General features: G+C 40.7%; 1 protein-coding gene across 1 annotated transcript in view; it reads left to right on the top strand.

The window, feature by feature from the left end:
• Positions 1-372: 372 nt before the first annotated feature.
• Positions 373-23,463, top strand: part of LOC115120576 (1,4-alpha-glucan-branching enzyme-like) — a 234,388-nt gene continuing 211,297 nt past the window's right edge. Inside the window, exon 1 of the mRNA XM_065024960.1 lies at positions 373-1,008. Coding sequence (XP_064881032.1) covers positions 911-1,008 — 98 coding nt within the window. The 5' untranslated portion in view covers positions 373-910. The remainder of the gene's footprint in view (positions 1,009-23,463) is intronic.

Raw genomic sequence — 23,463 nt, 5'->3', positions numbered from 1 at the left:
TGTTGAGGAAAAAACGACCTCAAAGCCCTGATATGAACACATTGGGTTGTGTAACTCAGGGCACAGCGGGGTGGATTGCTCCACCGGCTCTATTCCAAAATGGCACCCTATCCTCTATATAGTGCACTACTTTTGATCAAGCCTGGTCAAAAGCAGTGTACCAAATAAGGAATAGGGTGCCATTTGGACCGATTCAACCGTCACGTGAAAAAAACATGAACACACTTTGTCCAAATCAATGTGTTTGTATGAACTTACCAAGATGGGATGTCAAAGAGCAATTTCACAATAAACTATAAACACACAGTATAAATTGCTGTTAGATTTAGCAAAGCTACTTCGAATATCTCTGTTCACTAGTAAATAGTAATCGTATCTATTTGAGTAGAATCAGATGCGAGTATTCTGTGTCACATTTAGCCTACAATTTTTACTATCCGTCTCGCTATCTCATTTTTTGAACGAGACGAATGAAGTAGTTTGTATCACGTTGTAGGTTAAGATTGTAACAATTATATTTTTGTAGCATAATATCTATGGTTGCAACGTGATAACGAACAATCCTGTGCCCTCATAATCTTTGACATTGGGGTTCATTTTCAGAGCAGTGTTTAAAGACTACAAGAATGTGACAGTGATACACTTCTTCCTACTTCCAAAACGCTTCCGCTGTCATCTTAAAGAAACACACCGCCTCTCATCAAGCATCATCATTATTTGATTTGATATTATTGGAGTGGATCGGGGTGATAAAGTTGGTATTGTGATAGGCTGGGGCGGATTAGAATGACCCTGATTCGCTGTTGTCTCTGAACCCTTTCTGGCACGTAACAAAGGCTCAGCGGTGACTGTTACTTGTGTTCTACCAGCTGCGACACTCGGTGCTCGATTGCTTTCGACTGTAAGGACCATGGCGGATTCATGGGATAATGTTACAATTCCTGAGTTCAACTCCCTTCTTCAAATGGATCCCTACCTCAAACAGTACGAAAAGGACTTCAGGAGGAGGTAAAATAAGGCTTTTTCAGTGCTAAAATGCTGCACAGCTCACAGTTCAAGCTCGTCGCTGTACCGTGCACAACCGTCAGGCTCGAGCTGGTATACATGTCTATTCGTAAAAACACCAGAAACACCAGATAGATACATATTTGTTCAAATCCTACAGTCGCCTTCTAGTACATTCATTGAGTGACATTTGAGAGAACCGCAGCATAGCGGTCGCATGAAAGCTTGCTGTGTCCTTAACTGTCGCAGTGACCAGAAGCCCGGGCTAAACGGTTTGCTAATGGTATGGTGTTCGTTCGCCTGTCATCCTTACTACAATACCAAATATTCTCCTCGACGTGGTCATACTATTCTATTGTTACAATTACAAAGCAATACTATAGTCATGATAGCTATGTCTCTAACCATTCCCCTTTGGTGCCAGTGGCTGGCCGGTAGTAAAACTAGCTACCACACTGTTTCACCATCCATCCTCCTTCCTCAGCTTTGACAGCTCATTTGTTCCAGTCAGCCAGGTGGTTCCGCCCAGTGTATGACTGAACACGCCAGCATGGTTGAGGAAGCAGGCAGCCTACTTCTGTGTGTGTGTGTGTCAGAGCATTATTATTAGCTACATTCAGAGCCTAAAACCAGGTGGTTCTGGCTAGTAGATACATTGTAACACTTCTGCTGCTGGCCTGTGACTATAGCTGTATGACTGTGGTCATAACCATTGACTGACTATATAGGTGACAACGTTAAGATGTTTGTCTCCATGAAGTTTCCAGATACAATCCACTAGTCAAATGTTATGAATCATAATGTAACAATTATTTTATTTCACTAACATCAACCACTGTCTTCTACTGCATTACTTAATGTATCAGAAGTATAGGGAACACAAAAACATATAAACACAATGATTTCAACATACCCAGTTTAATAGAATCACAGGTATCATCGTGTGAATTCTCTGGGTGCTGTGTGTAGGCTAGTCTCTGTAGCAGACTCTGGGTAGACTACAGTCTCTGTAGCAGACTCTGGGTAGACTACAGTCTCTGTAGCAGACTCTGGGTAGACTACAGTCTCTGTAGCAGACTCTGGGTAGACTACAGTCTCTGTAGCAGACTCTGGGTAGACTACAGTCTCTGTAGCAGACTCTGGGTAGACTACAGTCTCTGTAGCAGACTCTGGGTAGACTACAGTCTCTGTAGCAGACTATGGGTAGACTACAGTCTCTGTAGCAGACTCTGGGTAGACTACAGTCTCTGTAGCAGACTCTGGGTAGACTACAGTCTCTGTAGCAGACTCTGGGTAGACTACAGTCTCTGTAGCAGACTGGGTGCTGTATGTAGGCTAGTCTCTGTAGCAGACTCTGGGTAGACTACAGTCTCTGTAGCAGACTCTGGGTAGACTACAGTCTCTGTAGCAGACTGGGTGCTGTATGTAGGCTAGTCTCTGTAGCAGACTCTGGGTGCTGTGTGTAGACTACAGTCTCTGTAGCAGACTCTGGGTAGACTACAGTCTCTGTAGCAGACTCTGGGTAGACTACAGTCTCTGTAGCAGACTATGGGTAGACTACAGTCTCTGTAGCAGACTCTGGGTAGACTACAGTCTCTGTAGCAGACTCTGGGTAGACTACAGTCTCTGTAGCAGACTCTGGGTAGACTACAGTCTCTGTAGCAGACTGGGTGCTGTATGTAGGCTAGTCTCTGTAGCAGACTCTGGGTAGACTACAGTCTCTGTAGCAGACTCTGGGTAGACTACAGTCTCTGTAGCAGACTGGGTGCTGTATGTAGGCTAGTCTCTGTAGCAGACTCTGGGTGCTGTGTGTAGACTACAGTCTCTGTAGCAGACTCTGGGTAGACTACAGTCTCTGTAGCAGACTCTGGGTAGACTACAGTCTCTGTAGCAGACTCTGGGTAGACTACAGTCTCTGTAGCAGACTCTGGGTAGACTACAGTCTCTGTAGCAGACTATGGGTAGACTACAGTCTCTGTAGCAGACTCTGGGTAGACTACAGTCTCTGTAGCAGACTCTGGGTAGACTACAGTCTCTGTAGCAGACTCTGGGTAGACTACAGTCTCTGTAGCAGACTGGGTGCTGTATGTAGGCTAGTCTCTGTAGCAGACTCTGGGTAGACTACAGTCTCTGTAGCAGACTCTGGGTAGACTACAGTCTCTGTAGCAGACTGGGTGCTGTATGTAGGCTAGTCTCTGTAGCAGACTCTGGGTGCTGTGTGTAGACTACAGTCTCTGTAGCAGACTCTGGGTAGACTACAGTCTCTGTAGCAGACTCTGGGTAGACTACAGTCTCTGTAGCAGACTCTGGGTAGACTACAGTCTCTGTAGCAGACTCTGGGTAGACTACAGTCTCTGTAGCAGACTCTGGGTAGACTACAGTCTCTGTAGCAGACTCTGGGTAGACTACAGTCTCTGTAGCAGACTCTGGGTAGACTACAGTCTCTGTAGCAGACTCTGGGTAGACTACAGTCTCTGTAGCAGACTCTGGGTAGACTACAGTCTCTGTAGCAGACTCTGGGTAGACTACAGTCTCTGTAGCAGACTCTGGGTAGACTACAGTCTCTGTAGCAGACTCTGGGTAGACTACAGTCTCTGTAGCAGACTCTGGGTAGACTACAGTCTCTGTAGCAGACTCTGGGTAGACTACAGTCTCTGTAGCAGACTCTGGGTAGACTACAGTCTCTGTAGCAGACTCTGGGTAGACTACAGTCTCTGTAGCAGACTCTGGGTAGACTACAGTCTCTGTAGCAGACTCTGGGTAGACTACAGTCTCTGTAGCAGACTCTGGGTAGACTACAGTCTCTGTAGCAGACTCTGGGTAGACTACAGTCTCTGTAGCAGACTCTGGGTAGACTACAGTCTCTGTAGCAGACTCTGGGTAGACTACAGTCTCTGTAGCAGACTCTGGGTAGACTACAGTCTCTGTAGCAGACTCTGGGTAGACTACAGTCTCTGTAGCAGACTCTGGGTAGACTACAGTCTCTGTAGCAGACTCTGGGTAGACTACAGTCTCTGTAGCAGACTCTGGGTAGACTACAGTCTCTGTAGCAGACTCTGGGTAGACTACAGTCTCTGTAGCAGACTCTGGGTAGACTACAGTCTCTGTAGCAGACTCTGGGTAGACTACAGTCTCTGTAGCAGACTCTGGGTAGACTACAGTCTCTGTAGCAGACTCTGGGTAGACTACAGTCTCTGTAGCAGACTCTGGGTAGACTACAGTCTCTGTAGCAGACTCTGGGTAGACTACAGTCTCTGTAGCAGACTCTGGGTAGACTACAGTCTCTGTAGCAGACTCTGGGTAGACTACAGTCTCTGTAGCAGACTCTGGGTAGACTACAGTCTCTGTAGCAGACTCTGGGTAGACTACAGTCTCTGTAGCAGACTCTGGGTAGACTACAGTCTCTGTAGCAGACTCTGGGTAGACTACAGTCTCTGTAGCAGACTCTGGGTAGACTACAGTCTCTGTAGCAGACTCTGGGTAGACTACAGTCTCTGTAGCAGACTCTGGGTAGACTACAGTCTCTGTAGCAGACTCTGGGTAGACTACAGTCTCTGTAGCAGACTCTGGGTAGACTACAGTCTCTGTAGCAGACTCTGGGTAGACTACAGTCTCTGTAGCAGACTCTGGGTAGACTACAGTCTCTGTAGCAGACTCTGGGTAGACTACAGTCTCTGTAGCAGACTCTGGGTAGACTACAGTCTCTGTAGCAGACTCTGGGTAGACTACAGTCTCTGTAGCAGACTCTGGGTAGACTACAGTCTCTGTAGCAGACTCTGGGTAGACTACAGTCTCTGTAGCAGACTCTGGGTAGACTACAGTCTCTGTAGCAGACTCTGGGTAGACTACAGTCTCTGTAGCAGACTCTGGGTAGACTACAGTCTCTGTAGCAGACTCCGGGTAGACTACAGTCTCTGTAGCAGACTCCGGGTAGACTACAGTCTCTGTAGCAGACTCCGGGTAGACTACAGTCTCTGTAGCAGACTCCGGGTAGACTACAGTCTCTGTAGCAGACTCCGGGTAGACTACAGTCTCTGTAGCAGACTCCGGGTAGACTACAGTCTCTGTAGCAGACTCCGGGTAGACTACAGTCTCTGTAGCAGACTCCGGGTAGACTACAGTCTCTGTAGCAGACTCCGGGTAGACTACAGTCTCTGTAGCAGACTCCGGGTATACTACAGTCTCTGTAGCAGACTGGGTGCTGTATGTAGGCTAGTCTCTGTAGCAGACTCTGGGTAGACTACAGTCTCTGTAGCAGACTCTGGGTGCTGTATGTAGGCTAGTCTCTGTAGTAGACTCTGGGTGCTGTATGTAGGCTAGTCTACAGACCTCTGGGTGCTGTGTGTAGGCTAGTCTCTGTAGCAGACTGGGTGCTGTGTTTAGGCTAGTCTCTGTAGTAGACTCTGGGTGCTGTATGTAGGCTAGTCTACAGACCTCTGGGTGCTGTGTGTAGGCTAGTCTCTGTAGCAGACTGGGTGCTGTGTTTAGGCTAGTCTCTGTAGTAGACTCTGGGTGCTGTATGTAGGCTAGGCTCTGTAGCAGACTCTGGGTGCTGTATGTAGGCTAGTCTCTGTAGCAGACTGGGTGCTGTGTTTAGGCTAGTCTCTGTAGCAGACCTCTGGGTGCTGTATGTAGGCTAGTCTCTGTAGCAGACCTCTGGGTGCTGTGTGTAGGCTAGTCTACAGACCTCTGTGTGCTGTGTGAAGGCTAGTCTACAGACCTCTGGGTGCTGTGTTTAGGCTAGTCTCTGTAGCAGTCTCTGGGTGCTGTATGTAGGCTAGGCTCTGTAGTAGACTCTGGGTGCTGTATGTAGTCTACAGACCTACTGACAGTACAGTGGCCTACTCGTACCATGTGAGTTATTCAGACAGATCCAAATGGGCCCTGATCACTGTCTAGGGAATAATTTACCGTTTGTGTGCAGAGTAGAAGTAGGTAACTATAGTGAAGCATCCTTTTTATTCTGTAGTATTTTCCTTCTTTTGACTCTGTCATTTAGGATATTATTGTGGAGTCACTACAATGTTGTTGATCCATCCTCTGTTTTCTGCCATTCAACTTTGTACCTTTAAAAAAAAAAAGCCCACCAATGGCCTCGCGGTGACTTCCCTGAGCAGTTTCCTTCCTGTCTTTTCAGTTCCAAAGGACGACTGCATCTTTGATGTGTCTGGGTAGTTTAATAATTCATCCACAGCCTAATTATGTGCTTGACCATGTGCTTAAAGATATATTCAATGTCTGATTCGTCATCGTTCCCCGTTTACCAATCCCTGCACTTCTTTGTGAGGCTTTTTGAAAAGCTCCTGGTCTTTGTAGTTTCATCTGTGCTTGAAATTCCGATACTTGACTCTGGGACCTTACAGATGTTGTATGTATTTCAGTTATTTTTATTTTTACCTTTTTATTTCACTAGGCAAGTCAGTTAAGAACACATCCTTATTTTGCGGGACAGAGGAAGAAGGGGGGTAGTCATTCAAAAAAAATAATGTCAAAGAAAGTTCAAGGTGATGTGAACTTCCTGTAGGCACTGTACCTTTTAAGACTGTTTTGAGATCACAGGCCTACTGGTTGGCTACACTGTGAATAAAACATGCTGATATCTTATCCAAGCAGAAAACAACGTCGTCTGTAGTCTACCCAGAAAACAACGGTTCTGTGTAATTTAGCCCCTGTCCCCTGGGTGCTGGAATAGGCAGTGAACCTGGGACTTACACATTTTACACGGCTGTTTAATTAACTCCTGGTTCAGATACAGACAGTGCAATTTGTGACTGAATGCCATTCGTGTCTCTCCAGGGTGGTCACTAATAGTTAATTACAGCTACATTACTGTAGCATTTATTTTTTGTAGCTTACCTTGGGCTATAGTAGTAGTCCATACTGTAGCTATGTAGTTAAATACACACATCTATAAAACGTTATAGTAGTAGTCCATACTGTAGTTAAATACACACATCTATAAAACATTATAGTAGTAGTCCATACTGTAGTTAAATACACACATCTATAAAACGTTATAGTAGTAGTCCATACTGTAGTTAAATACACACATCTATAAAACGTTATAGTAGTAGTCCATACTGTAGTTAAATACACACATCTATAAAACGTTATTTTGTAGCTTACCTTAGGCTATAGTAGTAGTCCATACTGTAGTTAAATACACACATCTATAAAACATTATTTTGTAGCTTACCTTAGGCTATAGTAGTAGTCCATACTGTAGTTAAATGCCCACATCTATAAAACATTATTTTGTAGCTTACCTTAGGCTATAGTAGTAGTCCATACTGTAGTTAAATGCCCACATCTATAAAACATTATTTTGTAGCTTACCTTAGGTTATAGTAGTAGTCCATACTGTAGTTAAATGCCCACATCTATAAAACATTATTTTGTAGCTTACCTTAGGTTATAGTAGTAGTCCATACTGTAGTTAAATGCACACATTTTAAAAACATTATTTTTTTTATAGGGTACTTGGCTAAAACAGATACACTTGAACATATTGGGTATTGGCTGGCTGAGTGTTTGTGGTTCAAATGGCACCCTATTCTCTCTTCCTACATGGTGCACTGTAGCCCAACAAGGGTTCATAGTGCAATATAGTGTATGTGGATTCTGAGTCTCTTATATTTTGTCCATATGTAGACTTTGTGTGTGTGCAGAGAGCCACTTTAAACAATGCTACTTAATATAATGTTTACATACCCTACATTATTATTCAACATTTGATTTGATTAGATTCTGTTTATTGTGGCATCACTGTTTTCACCAAATCATATTCCTGTACACAGGTTTATTTGGTGAAATATGGCTGCTTCCTTCTGACTAGGGAGCCGTCTGGGCCAGCGACAGAGTCTCATGTGTTGGACAGAGTAACTGATGTGAACTCATTTCTGTTGACGAGGTTCCTTTTGTGGTGAATGGCCCTGCGCCGACCTTCTCTTGACAGGTCTGGTTGTCTTCGGTAAACAGAACAACGGGGTTCTACAGTCAACAGACGGAGGTGACCGACTCCCTTTCAGGTCGTTACTGGGCTGCTGATGGTTTTTCAGTCGGGTCCTTGTAATTTGTATTTATTTATTTTTAAAGAGACAGTGGTCATCACTAGGCGGCTTCCACCCGGTTACGTAACCCTGCACCTTAGAGGTTTCTGCCCAAAATATACACCACAGTTCAAAAGTTTGTGGTCACTTAGAAATGTCCTTGTTTTTGAAAGAAAAGCAAATGGATTTGTTTTTCTTCTCTTCATTAGAATAACATAAAACTGATCCGAAATACAGTGTCGACATTGTTAATGTTGTAAATGACTATTGTAACTGGAAACGGCTTGACTAATTATTTTTTTACGTTTGGCTCATTCAGTTCACCAATCCGTTCGGGCTTTAGTATCCTTTAATTAGCATTGACAAGCCAATCCGTTCTTTCGTAGCCAATTAAAAATCTCTCCCGGTCTTCTGAATCAAGCTTGTGACGTCTTTACAGTAGCCTCAGTTTCATACTGTATTGTCTTTACAGTAGCCTCAGTTTCATACTGTATTGTCTTTGCAGTAGCCTCAGTTTCATACTGTATTGTCTTTGCAGTAGCCTCAGTTTCATACTGTATTGTCTTTGCAGTAGCCTCAGTTTCATACTGTATTGTCTTTGCAGTAGCCTCAGTTTCATACTGTATTGTCTTTGCAGTAGCCTCAGTTTCATACTGTATTGTCTTTGCATTAGCCTCAGTTTCATACTGTATTGTCTAAGCAGTAGACTATGCTTCTGAGGGGAAGCTAGCCTGAACACATTTGAGTCATTTTAGCGAGTTGCAGCTGTCCAGACAGGAAATGACAAGTGCCTGGATTAAGGACCTGCGTCGCTTCCTGTATGAGGAAGGGTCGTACTCTACGGATGTCGTAGGGCATGAACCTGCAGGATCGAGTCACCGCTTTGATGTTTGCAGGACGACAGGGGTGTTGTCCAGGGTTACGCCAAGATGCTTTGATGTTTGCAGGACGACAGGTGTGTTGTCCAGGGTTACGCCACGATGCTTTGATGTTTGCAGAGGACGACAGGGGTGTTGTCCAGGGTTACGCCACGATGCTTTGATGTTTGCAGAGGACGACAGGGGTGTTGTCCAGGGTTACGCCACGATGCTTTGATGTTTGCAGGACGACAGGGGTGTTGTCCAGGGTTACGCCACGATGCTTTGATGTTTGCAGAGGACGACAGGGGTGTTGTCCAGGGTTATGCCACGATGCTTTGATGTTTGCAGGACGACAGGGGTGTTGTCCAGGGTTACGCCACGATGCTTTGATGTTTGCAGAGGACGACAGGGGTGTTGTCCAGGGTTACGCCACGATGCTTTGATGTTTGCAGGACGACAGGGGTGTTGTCCAGGGTTACGCCACGATGCTTTGATGTTTGCAGGACGACAGGGGTGTTGTCCAGGGTTACGCCACGATGCTTTGATGTTTGCAGGACGACAGGGGTGTTGTCCAGGGTTACGCCACGATGCTTTGATGTTTGCAGAGGACGACAGGGGTGTTGTCCAGGGTTACGCCACGATGCTTTGATGTTTGCAGAGGACGACAGGGGTGTTGTCCAGGGTTACGCTACGATGCTTTGATGTTTGCAGAGGACGACAGGGGTGTTGTCCAGGGTTACGCCACGATGCTTTGATGTTTGCAGAGGACGACAGGGGTGTTGTCCAGGGTTACGCCACGATGCTTTGATGTTTGCAGGACGTCAGGGGTGTTGTCCAGGGTTACGCCACGATGCTTTGATGTTTGCAGGACGACAGGGGTGTTGTCCAGGGTTACGCTACGATGCTTTGATGTTTGCAGAGGACGACAGGGGTGTTGTCCAGGGTTACGCCACGATGCTTTGATGTTTGCAGAGGACGACAGGGGTGTTGTCCAGGGTTACGCCACGATGCTTTGATGTTTGCAGGACGACAGGGGTGTTGTCAGGGACGACAGGGGTGTTGTCCAGGGTTACGCCAAGATGCTTTGATGTTTGCAGGACGACAGGGGTGTTGTCCAGGGTTACGCCACGATGCTTTGATGTTTGCAGAGGACGACAGGGGTGTTGTCCAGGGTTACGCCACGATGCTTTGCACACTGGGAGTCACTCTGTCACGTTTTCTGAGTGACAAAGTGAGGGCGTTGTCATAGGCGCTCTGCTGCATTTTTCTCTGTCCCTAGACGTGTCTCTGCCTGTCGAGCAGGATGACAAACTATTTTACATATAGAGGCAGGCATGGCGGGAGCTGGGTTGCGTCCCAAATGACTCACTGTTCCCTATATAGTGCACTTCTTTTGACTAGGGCCCCATAGGGCAGTGCACTATATCGAGAATAGGTTGCCATTTGGAACGCACACCTACAGGCGCTGCTGCAGGGGGCAGGTTAAACCTTGATCAGCCCCAAGTGTGCTGCCGGAGGCCCTCGTAGGACTAAAACTAACACTGTTTCAGCCTCCTGTGTGCTGCTGGAGGCCCTCGAAGGACTAACCCAAAAACACAGGCATGGAAATCAACAGTCTTCGCTTGGCGTTGCTACAGCCAGGAGGGAGCTTGCTGCTTTGGTGGATCAGTAATAGGAATTCAGATGAATGATCACAGAGAAACACCCCAGTATACAGACTTGTAGGGACCAGAGAGAGGTATACAGACCTATAGGGACCAGAGAGAGGTATACAGACCTATAGGGACCAGAGAGAGGTATACAGACCTATAGGGACCAGAGAGGTATACAGACCTATAGGGACCAGAGAGAGGTATACAGACCTATAGGGACCAGAGAGAGGTATACAGACCTATAGGGACCAGAGAGAGGTATACAGACCTATAGGGACCAGAGAGAGGTATACAGACCTATAGGGACCAGAGAGAGGTATACAGACCTATACCAGAGAGAGGTATACAGACCTATAGGGACCAGAGAGAGGTATACAGACCTATAGGGACCAGAGAGAGGTATACAGACCTAGGGAGAGGACCAGACCTATAGACCAGAGGAGGTATACAGACCTATAGGGACCAGACCAGACCTATAGGGACCAGAGAGAGGTAGACCTATAGGGACCAGAGAGAGGTATACAGACCTATAGGGACCAGAGAGAGTACAGACCTATAGGGACCAGAGAGAGGTATACAGACCTATAGGGACCAGAGAGAGGTATACAGACCTATAGGGACCAGAGAGAGGTATACAGACCTAGAGAGAGGTAGGGACCAGAGAGAGGTATACAGACCTATAGGGACCAGAGAGAGGTATACCAGAGAGAGGTATACAGACCTATAGGGACCAGAGAGAGGGTATACAGACCTATAGGGACCAGAGAGAGTATACAGACCTATAGGGACCAGAGAGAGTATACAGACCTATAGGGACCAGACAGACCTATAGGGACCAGAGAGAGGTATACAGACCTATAGGGACCAGAGAGAGGGTATACAGACCTATAGGGACAGACCTGTAGAGAGAGGTATACAGACCTATAGGGACCAGAGAGAGGTATACAGACCTATAGGGACCAGAGAGAGGTATACAGACCTATAGGGACCAGAGAGAGGTATACAGACCTGTAGGGACCAGAGAGAGGCATACAGACCTGTAGGGACCAGAGAGAGGTATACAGACCTAGGGACCAGAGAGAGGTATACAGACCTGTAGGGACCAGAGAGAGGTAGGGACCAGAGAGAGGTATACAGACCTGTAGGGACCAGAGAGAGGTATACAGACCTGTAGGGACCAGAGAGAGGTATACAGACCTGTAGGGACCAGAGAGAGGTATACAGACCTGTAGGGACCAGAGAGAGGTATACAGACCTGTAGGGACCAGAGAGAGGTATACAGACCTGTAGGGACCAGAGAGAGGTATACAGGGACCAGAGAGAGGTATACAGACCTATAGGGACCAGAGAGAGGTATACAGACCTATAGGGACCAGAGAGAGGTATACAGACCTAGGGACCAGAGAGAGGTAGGGACCAGAGAGAGGTATACAGACCTATAGGGACCAGAGAGAGGTATACAGACCTTAGGGACCAGAGAGGTGAGTAGGGACCAGAGAGAGGTATACAGACCTGTAGGGACCAGAGAGAGGTATACAGACCTGTAGGGACCAGAGAGAGGTAGGGACCAGAGAGAGGTATACAGACCAGAGAGAGGTATACAGACCTAGGGACCAGAGAGAGGTAGGGACCAGAGAGAGGTATACAGACCTGTAGGGACCAGAGAGAGGTATACAGACCTGTAGGGACCAGAGAGAGGTATACAGACCTGTAGGGACCAGAGAGAGGTATACAGACCTGTAGGGACCAGAGAGAGGTATACAGACCTATAGGGACCACATTTGCTGGTTTTGTTATGAGCTTGTTATCATCTTTCATAGTTGAAGACATTTTTCTGTTGCTGCAACATTGAGTTTTTTTTTAATAAAGTAAAATCAATAGTGAGAAGATGGATTGTAGAGATGGTTGTTGTCTGATTTGAACATGCTAGTAGTTGTAGAGCTCCTCTTTGCTAGCCTGAAGGTCACCGACCAAACCCTCCACACTACCGTGGTAATGAATCAGGTTGAAGCTGGCATCAATCAGGCTTTCTGACCCTATTGGACTTCATTAGGTCACTTGGATACAAATACAGCTACTAATACGGGGCTAATAGACTACTAATATAATACAAGACTAATAGACTACTAATATAATACAAGACTAATAGACTACTAATATAATACAAGACTAATAGACTACTAATATAATACAAGACTACTAATATAATACAGGACTAATAAACTACTAATATAATACAGGACTACTAATATAATACAAGACTAATAGACTACTAATATAATACAAGACTACTAATATAATACAGGACTAATAAACTATTAATATAATACGGGACTAATAGACTACTAATATAATACAAGACTAATAGACTACTAATATAATACAGGGCTAATAGACTACTAATATAATACAAGACTAATAGACTACTAATATAATACAGGGCTAATAGACTACTAATATAATACAGGGCTAATAGACTACTAATATAATACAAGACTAATAGACTACTAATATAATACAAGACTAATAGACGACTACTAATATAATACAGGACTAATAAACTACTAATATAATACAGGACTACTAATATAATACAGGACTACTAATATAATACAAGACTAATAGACTACTAATATAATACAGGGCTAATAGACTACTAATATAATACAAGACTAATAGACTACTAATATAATACAAGACTACTAGACTGCTAATATAATACAGGACTAATAGACTACTAATATAATACAAGACTAATAGACTACTAATATAATACAGGACTACTAATATAATACAAGACTAATAGACTACTAATATAATACAGGACTACTAATATAATGCAAGACTAATAGACTACTAATATAATACAGGACTAATAATATAATATAATACAAGACTAATAGACTACTAATATAATACAGGACTAATAGACTACTAATATAATACAGGACTACTAGACTACTAATATAATACAGGACTACTAATATAATACAAGACTAGGACTACTAATATAATACAGGACTACTAGACTACTAATATAATACAAGACTACTAATATAATACAAGACTAATAGACTACTAATATAATACAGACTAATAGACTACTAATATAATACAGGACTAATAGACTACTAATATAATACAGGACTAATAGACTACTAATATAATACAGGACTACTAGACTACTAATATAATACAGGACTACTAATATAATACAAGACTAATAGACTACTAATATAATACAGGACTAATAGACTACTAATATAATACTAGACTAATAGACTACTAATATAATACAGGACTACTAGACTACTAATATAATACAAGACTAATAGACTACTAATATAATACAGGACTACTAATATAATACAAGACTAATAGACTACTAATATAATACAAGACTAATAGACTACTAATATAATACAAGACTAATAGACTACTAATATAATACAGGGCTAATAGACTACTAATATAATACAAGACTAATAGACTACTAATATAATACAGGACTAATATACTACTAATATAATACAGGACTAATATACTACTAATATAATACAGGACTAATAGACTACTAATATAATACAGGACTAATAGACTACTAATATAATACAGGACTACTAATATAATATAATACAAGACTAATAGACTACTAATATAATACAGGACTAATAGACTACTAATATAATACAGGACTACTAATATAATATAATACAAGACTAATAGACTACTAATATAATACAGGACTAATAGACTACTAATATAATACAGGACTAATAGACTACTAATATAATACAAGACTAATAGACTACTAATATAATACAAGACTACTAATATAATACAGGACTAATAATATAATATAATACAAGACTAATAGACTACTAATATAATACAGACTAATAGACTATATAATACAAGACTAATAGACTACTAATATAATACAAGACTAATAGACTACTAATATAATACAAGACTACTAATATAATACAGGACTAATAATATAATATAATACAAGACTAATAGACTACTAATATAATACAAGACTAATAGACTACTAATATAATACAGGACTAATAGACTACTAATATAATACAAGACTAATAGACTACTAACATAATACATGACTTATAATATAATACAAGACTAATAGACTACTAATATAATACAGGACTAATAATATAATATAATACAAGACTAATAGACTACTAATATAATACAAGACTACTAATATAATACAGGACTACTAGACTACTAATATAATACAAGACTAATAGACTACTAATATAATAGAGGACTACTAATATAATACAGGACTAATAATATAATACAGGACTACTAATATAATACAGGACTACTAATATAATACAGGACTACTAATATAATACAGGACTACTAATATAATACAGGACTACTAATATAATACAGGACTAATAGACTACTAATATAATACAAGACTAATAGACTACTAATATAATACAGGACTACTAATATAATACAGGACTAATAGACTACTAATATAATACAAGACTAATAGACTACTAATATAATACAGGACTACTAATATAATACAGGACTAATAGACTACTAATATAATACAAGACTAATAGACTACTAATATAATACAAGACTAATAGACGACTACTAATATAATACAGGACTAATAAACTACTAATATAATACAGGACTACTAATATAATACAAGACTAATAGACTACTAATATAATACAGGGCTAATAGACTACTAATATAATACAAGACTAATAGACTACTAATATAATACAAGACTACTAGACTGCTAATATAATACAGGACTAATAGACTACTAATATAATACAAGACTAATAGACTACTAATATAATACAGGACTACTAATATAATACAGGACTACTAATATAATACAGGACTACTAATATAATACAAGACTAATAGACTACTAATATAATACAGGACTACTAATATAATGCAAGACTAATAGACTACTAATATAATACAGGACTAATAATATAATATAATACAAGACTAATAGACTACTAATATAATACAGGACTAATAGACTACTAATATAATACAGGACTACTAGACTACTAATATAATACAGGACTACTAATATAATACAGGACTACTAGACTACTAATATAATACAGGACTACTAATATAATACAAGACTAATAGACTACTAATATAATACAGGACTAATAGACTACTAATATAATACAAGACTAATAGACTACTAATATAATACAGGACTAATAGACTACTAATATAATACAGGACTAATAGACTACTAATATAATACAAGACTAATAGACTACTAATATAATACAAGACTAATAGTCTACTAATATAATACAAGACTAATAGACTACTAATATAATACAAGACTAATAGACTACTAATATAATACAAGACTAATAGACTACTAATATAATACAAGACTAATAGTCTACTAATATAATACAAGACTACTAATATAATACAGGACTAATAATATAATACAGGACTAATAGACTACTAATATAATACAGGACTACTAATATAATACAGGACTACTAATATAATACAGGACTAATAGACTACTAATATAATACAGGACTAATAGACTACTAATATAATACAAGACTACTAATATAATACAGGACTACTAATATAATACAGGACTACTAATATAATAAGGGCTAATAGACTACTAATATAATACAGGACTAATAGACTACTAATGTAATACAGGACTACTAGACTACTAATATAATACAGGACTAATAGACTACTAATATAATACAGGACTACTAGACTACTAATATAATACAGGACTACTAATATAATACAAGACTAATAGACTACTAATATAATACAGGACTACTAATATAATACAAGACTAATAGACTACTAATATAATACAAGACTAATAGACTACTAATATAATACAAGACTAATAGACTACTAATATAATACAGGGCTAATAGACTACTAATATAATACAAGACTAATAGACTACTAATATAATACAGGACTAATAATATAATATAATACAAGACTAATAGACTACTAATATAATACAGGACTAATAGACTACTAATATAATACAGGACTAATAGACTACTAATATAATACAGGACTAATAATATAATATAATATAATACAAGACTAATAGACTACTAATATAATACAGGACTAATAGACTACTAATATAATACAAGACTAATAGACTACTAATATAATACAAGACTAATAGACTACTAATATAATACAAGACTAATAGACTACTAATATAATACAGGACTAATAGACTACTAATATAATACAAGACTAATAGACTACTAACATAATACAGGACTTATAATATAATACAAGACTAATAGACTACTAATATAATACAGGACTAATAATATAATATAATACAAGACTAATAGACTACTAATATAATACAAGACTACTAATATAATACAGGACTACTAGACTACTAATATAATAGAGGACTACTAATATAATACAGGACTAATAATATAATACAGGACTAATAGACTACTAATATAATACAGGACTACTAATATAATACAGGACTACTAATATAATACAGGACTACTAATATAATACAGGACTACTAATATAATACAGGACTACTAATATAATATAGGTCTACTAATATAATACAAGACTAATAGACTGCTAATATAATACAAGACTACTAATATAATACAAGACTAATAGACTACTAATATAATACAGGACTACTAATATAATACAGGACTACTAATATAATACAGGACTACTAATATAATACAGGACTACTAATATAATACAGGACTACTAATATAATACAGGACTACTAATATAATATAGGTCTACTAATATAATACAAGACTAATAGACTGCTAATATAATACAAGACTACTAATATAATACAAGACTAATAGACTACTAATATAATACAGGACTACTAGACTACTAATATAATACAGGACTACTAATATAATACAGGACTACTAATATAATACAGGACTACTAATATAATACAGGACTAATAGACTACTAATATAATACGGGACTACTAATATAATACGGGACTACTAATATAATACGGGACTACTAATATAATACGGGACTACTAATATAATACAGGACTAATGGACTACTAATATAATACAGGACTACTAATATAATACAGGACTACTAGACTACTAATATAATACAGGACTACTAATATAATACAGGGCTAATAGACTACTAATATAATACAAGACTAATAGACTACTAATATAATACAGGACTACTAGACTACTAATATAATACAGGACTACTAATATAATACAGGACTACTAGACTACTAATATAATACAGGACTAATAGACTACTAATGTAATACAGGACTACTCATGTAATACAGGGCTAGTAATGTAATACAGCACCTTAACTTTTATGAGGGAAAACCCCAAACTGACTGTGGAACAGTGTCTAGGCTTAGGGGCAGCAATATGGTGATTTCAGAACATTGAGTTGGCTACCCCTGGTGGTAGAATATTCCTCTACACCAGAGCTGCCAAACCCTCTTCTTCCTTGTAGGTCCAACCCTAATTCACACCGGATTTGATGAATTGGCTGTTCACCAAGACCTTAACTAGCTTTAATCAGGTCTGTTAGGTTGGGGTCGGACTGAATACATTCAGGATGGCAGATCTCCAGGAAGAGGGTGGGGCAGTGTGCCCCCCGGCTTGTATTTAAAAGTGTCTCAGAGTAGAGTGCTGATCAAGGAGGAGAGCATGACTAGGAACTCTAGGAGGAGAGCATGACTAGGAACTGAAGGAGGAGAGCATGACTAGGAACTGAAGGAGGAGAGCATGACTAGGAACTGAAGGAGGAGAGCATGACTAGGAACTGAAGGAGGAGAGCATGACTAGGAACTGAAGGAGGAGAGCATGACTAGGAACTGAAGGAGGAGAGCATGACTAGGAACTCACCCTTTTATCTCTGGATTAGTTGTCAGAGTAGAGGACCGTGTGCATTTTTTTTAGGTAAAATAACAACCCAATGTTTTATATCCCAGGACAAATGACCTAGCAACAGCAAACTAGCTATCTTAATTGCCATAAATGTTTAATGCTTTTCGACCTGTCCCCAAATTTAATGTAGTTGGTTCAGAGTTCGTTTTGATATTTCAACCTGCGTGTCCTGATCGCGTCTGGTGTGGACGTGCGATGACGTCTAGTCAGCATGTTATGATGCAAGTAGGAAGTTCAATCTGAGTAGGAAGTTCAATCTGAGTAGGAAGTTCAATCTGAGTAGGAAGTTGTCACAGCATCCTGACTGTTTACTGCAATCTGAGTAGGAAGTTGTCACAGCATCCTGACTGTTTACTGCAATCTGAGTAGGAAGTTGTCACAGCATCCTGACTGTTACGGTGCAATCTGAGTAGGAAGTTCAATCTGAGTAGGAAGTTGTCACAGCATCCTGACTGCTATGGTGCAATCTGAGTAGGAAGTTGTCACAGCATCCTGACTGCTATTGGTGCAATCTGAGTAGGAAGTTGTCACAGCATCCTGACTGTTATTGGTGCAATCTGAGTAGGAAGTTGTCACAGCATCCTGACTGTTATGGTGCAATCTGAGTAGGAAGTTGTCACAGCATCCTGACTGCTATGGTGTGTCCTCCCCCCTCTCGCTTTCAACATTCAAATTTTAAGCTGCTTTGTTGGCATGAAAAACATGGCGTCAATATTGCCAAAGCAACAATGTATACAATCCCCCCCCCTAGTTATAGTTTCATTATAACTGTCATCTCCACCATTACATCACTACTACAACTATCATTACATTGTTATCACTACCATCACCCCTACTACCCGTACCACTACTATTAATGAGAAGCTGGTTACTGCTTACTATGCAGGATATGGAAGGAAAGAGAAGCTGGTTACTGCTTACTATGCAGGATATGTTAGGAAAGAGAAGCTGGTTACTGCTTACTATGCAGGATATGTTAGGAAAGAGAAGCTGGTTACTGCTTACTATGCAGGATATGGAAGGAAAGAGAAGCTGGTTACTGCTTACTATGCAGGATATGTTAGGAAAGAGAAGCTGGTTACTGCTTACTATGCAGGATATGGAAGGAAAGAAGCTGGTTACTGCTTACTATGCAGGATATGTTAGGAAAGAGAAGCAGGTTACTGCTTACTATGCAGGATATGTTAGGAAAGAGAAGCTGGTTACTGCTTACTATGCAGGATATGGAAGGAAAGAGAAGCTGGTTACTGCTTACTATGCAGGATATGGAAGGAAAGAAGCTGGTTACTGCTTACTATGCAGGATATGTTAGGAAAGAGAAGCTGGTTACTGCTTACTATGCAGGATATGTTAGGAAAGAGAAGCTGGTTACTGCTTACTATGCAGGATATGTTAGGAAAGAGAAGCTGGTTACTGCTTACTATGCAGGATATGGAAGGAAAGAGAAGCTGGTTACTGCTTACTATGCAGGATATGGAAGGAAAGAGAAGCTGGTTACTGCTTACTATGCAGGATATGGAAGGAAAGAGAAGCTGGTTACTGCTTACTATGCAGGATATGGAAGGAAAGAAGCTGGTTACTGCTTACTATGCAGGATATGGAAGGAAAGAGAAGCTGGTTACTGCTTACTATGCAGGATATGTTAGGAAAGAGAAGCTGGTTACTGCTTACTATGCAGGATATGGAAGGAAAGAGAAGCTGGTTACTGCTTACTATGCAGGATATGGAAGGAAAGAGAAGCTGGTTACTGCTTACTATGCAGGATATGGAAGGAAAGAGCAGCTGGTTACTGCTTACTATGCAGGATATGGAAGGAAAGAGAAGCTGGTTACTGCTTACTATGCAGGATATGTTAGGAAAGAGAAGCCGTTGCTCCTTCACCCAGGAATATCTTTAGTTTTTCCAATTGGTTTAATAAGTAAAAATGTTTGAATAAATGTAGTAAAATCTCTTGGTGAGGAATATTTCTCACAGTAAAGGAGAAAGTGCATCTCTGTTTCTACCTCCCCTGTGGTGCAGTGACCACGTCCACGCTCCTCTTTGGGTAGCCAGGTCTTTTTATGTCTGCCGGTTTCTATTGCCAATTGGTCACTCAGCCTGTACTTGGTAAGGATCTGTCTCTGCTTCGTATCTCTGACAGAGTAGAGATAATCAGCCAATTCATATTTTCTGTTCAGAGCCAGATAGCAATTTAGTCGGCTTTGGGATTTTGTTTCGTTTTTCCAATGTTGTAAATTTCAGTCCTTTTGATTGTTATTGATTTAGTTTATTTGAATTTTTTTTTTAGTCTTTTTTGAATCAGTGCTGGTGTCAGCTTGGTTGGTTAGGTCCAATACTAGCTTACTGAGAGGGCTTGTTTCTGGGCTCGGCTCTTGTGTTTTAAATTGGAGACTTGAATTTAGGTGTAGCCAAAATTGTAATGATCTTTTTTTGGTTTGTTCTTTCATTACCACTGGAAAACAGCATAGTTCTGCCCGACTTGCATTAGTTGGTGTATTTCTTTAGACTTCTAGAATGTTCCAACATAGTTCTGCATGTACGGCTTTAATTGGATGTTTCTCCCACATTTTAAAGTCCAGTGTATTGAGTGGCCCCCAAACCTCACTTCTGTAAAGAGCTATTGGAACCAAATCATCAACATATAGCAGGTATTTTACCTCTGTGTCACATAGTGTGAGTCCTGGGGCTGGAAGAATGGTCCAACATGTCTGCTAATTCATTTAAATGTTGAAAAGGTTTGGACTCAAACTTCAGCCTTGTCTTCACACTTCAACGCTGGGAAAGTAGTTCTGTTCTGTGTTGTTTTTTTAGTTGTTAGTCCACACTTGTTTTCTGTGTTCATAAATTTGATTGAGTCCACTTTGGAAAATCTGAAGAATGCCCCTTCGTGCCAAACAGAATCAAATGCTTTTTAAAAGTCAATAAAACAAGCAAAGATTTTTTTGTGGATGTGTTTATTAGTGTGTGTGTGTGTGTGTGTGTGTGTGTGTGTGTGTGTGGTTGTGTGTGTGTGTGTGGTTGTGTGTGTGTGTGTGGTTGTGTGTGTGTGTGTGTGTGTGTGGTTGTGTGTGTATGGTCAGTACTGTGATGTACCATTCAAAATGATTAAATTGTTCCACATGTCCCAGAACTGACTCCGGTCAATTGCGTTTTCCAATTTCATCAAGTGTCTTATTGGTAAACTCAGCAAAAAAAGGAATGTCCCTTTTTCAGGACCCTGTCCTTCAAAGATAATTTGTAAAAATCCAAATAACTTCACAGATCTTCATTGTAAAGGGTTTAAATACTGTTTCCCATTAAATAATTAATGAACATGCACCTGTGGAACGATCATTAAGACACGAACAGCTTACAGACGGTTGGCAATTAAGGTCACAGTTATGGAAATGTAGGACACTAAAGAGGCCTTTCTACTGACTACTGCCCAGGGTCCCTGCTCATCTGTGTGAATGTGCCTTAGGCATCCTGCAAGGAGGCATGAGGACAGCAGATGTGGCCAGGGCAATGAATTGCAATGTCCGTACTGTGAGACGCCTAAAATGGCGCTACAGGGAGACATGACGGACAGCTGATCGTCCTCGCAGTGGCAGACCATGTGTAACAACATCTGCTCAGGATCGGTACATCTGAACATCACACCTGCGGAATAGGTACAGGATGGCAACAACAGGAATGCACAATCCCTCCATCAGTGCTCAGACTGTCTGCAATAGGCTGCAGTAGGCCTGTTGTAAGGCAGGTCCTCACCAGACATCACCGGCAACAACGTCGCCTTTGGGCACAAACCCACCGTTGCTGGACCAGACAGGAGTGGGAAAAAGTGCTCTTCACTGACGAGTCACGGTTTTGTCTCCCCAGGGGTGATGGTCAGATTCGTGTTTATATCGTCAAAGGAATGAGCTTTACACCGAGGCCTGTACTCTGGAGCGGGATCGATTTGGAGGTGGAGGGTCCGTCATGGTCTGGGGGCGGTGTGTCACAGCATCATCGGACTGAGCTTGCTGTCATTGCAGGCAATCTCAACGCTGTGCGTTACAGGGAACACATCCTCCTCCCTCATGTAGTACCCTTCCTGCAGTCTTATCCTGACATGACCTCCAGCATGACGATGCCACCAGCAATACTGCTCGTTCTGTGCGTGATTTCCTGCAAGACAGGAATGTCAGTGTTCTGCCATGGCCAGCGAAGAGCCCGGATCTCACATCTGGGACCTGTTGGATCGGAGGGTGAGGGCTAGAGCTATTGGACCCCCCCCCTTTGGAACAAGGTCCCTTGGTGGAAGAGTGGGGTAACATCTCACAGCAACAACTGGCAAATCTGGTGCAGTCCATGAGAAGGGGATGCACTGCAGTACTTAATGCAGCTGGTGGCCACACCAGATACTGACTGTTACTTTTGATTTTGACCATCCCCCCCTTTGTTCAGGGACACATTATTCCATTTCTGTTAGTCACATGTCTGTGGAACTTGTTCAGGTTATGTCTCAGTTGTTGAATCTTGTTATGTTCATACAAATATTTACACGTTAAGTTTGCTGAAAATAAACGCAGTTGCCAATGAGAGGACATTTCCTTTTTTTGCTGAGTTTGTAATTCAATTTCTTGTGTTTTCATTGTGTGTTTCTACTGTTTCAGAATTTCCTAGTATTCATAGTGTAGCTCTGGGTTGTTCTGCTGCTTCTGTTTTTGATGTTTTCTAATTGTTTTAAATGTTATCAAACCATTTTTCAGAAACATTTAGTTTTTTGTGTCTTTGGTTTTCTCATTTGCTTTTGATTCTGTTTTTTGGAATGTGCAATTTTTATGTTTTTGACACTTTCTTCTTTATTGTTTTGGTCTTGTGAGTTATTGGTTTGGTCTTGTGAGTTATTGGTTTGGTCTTGTGAGTTATGGAAGACCTG

The sequence above is a fragment of the Oncorhynchus nerka genome, linkage group LG11 (genome assembly GCF_034236695.1).
Source record: "Oncorhynchus nerka isolate Pitt River linkage group LG11, Oner_Uvic_2.0, whole genome shotgun sequence".
Taxonomy (NCBI): Eukaryota; Metazoa; Chordata; class Actinopteri; order Salmoniformes; family Salmonidae; genus Oncorhynchus; species Oncorhynchus nerka.
This window is presented reverse-complemented; position numbering and strand designations above follow the sequence as displayed.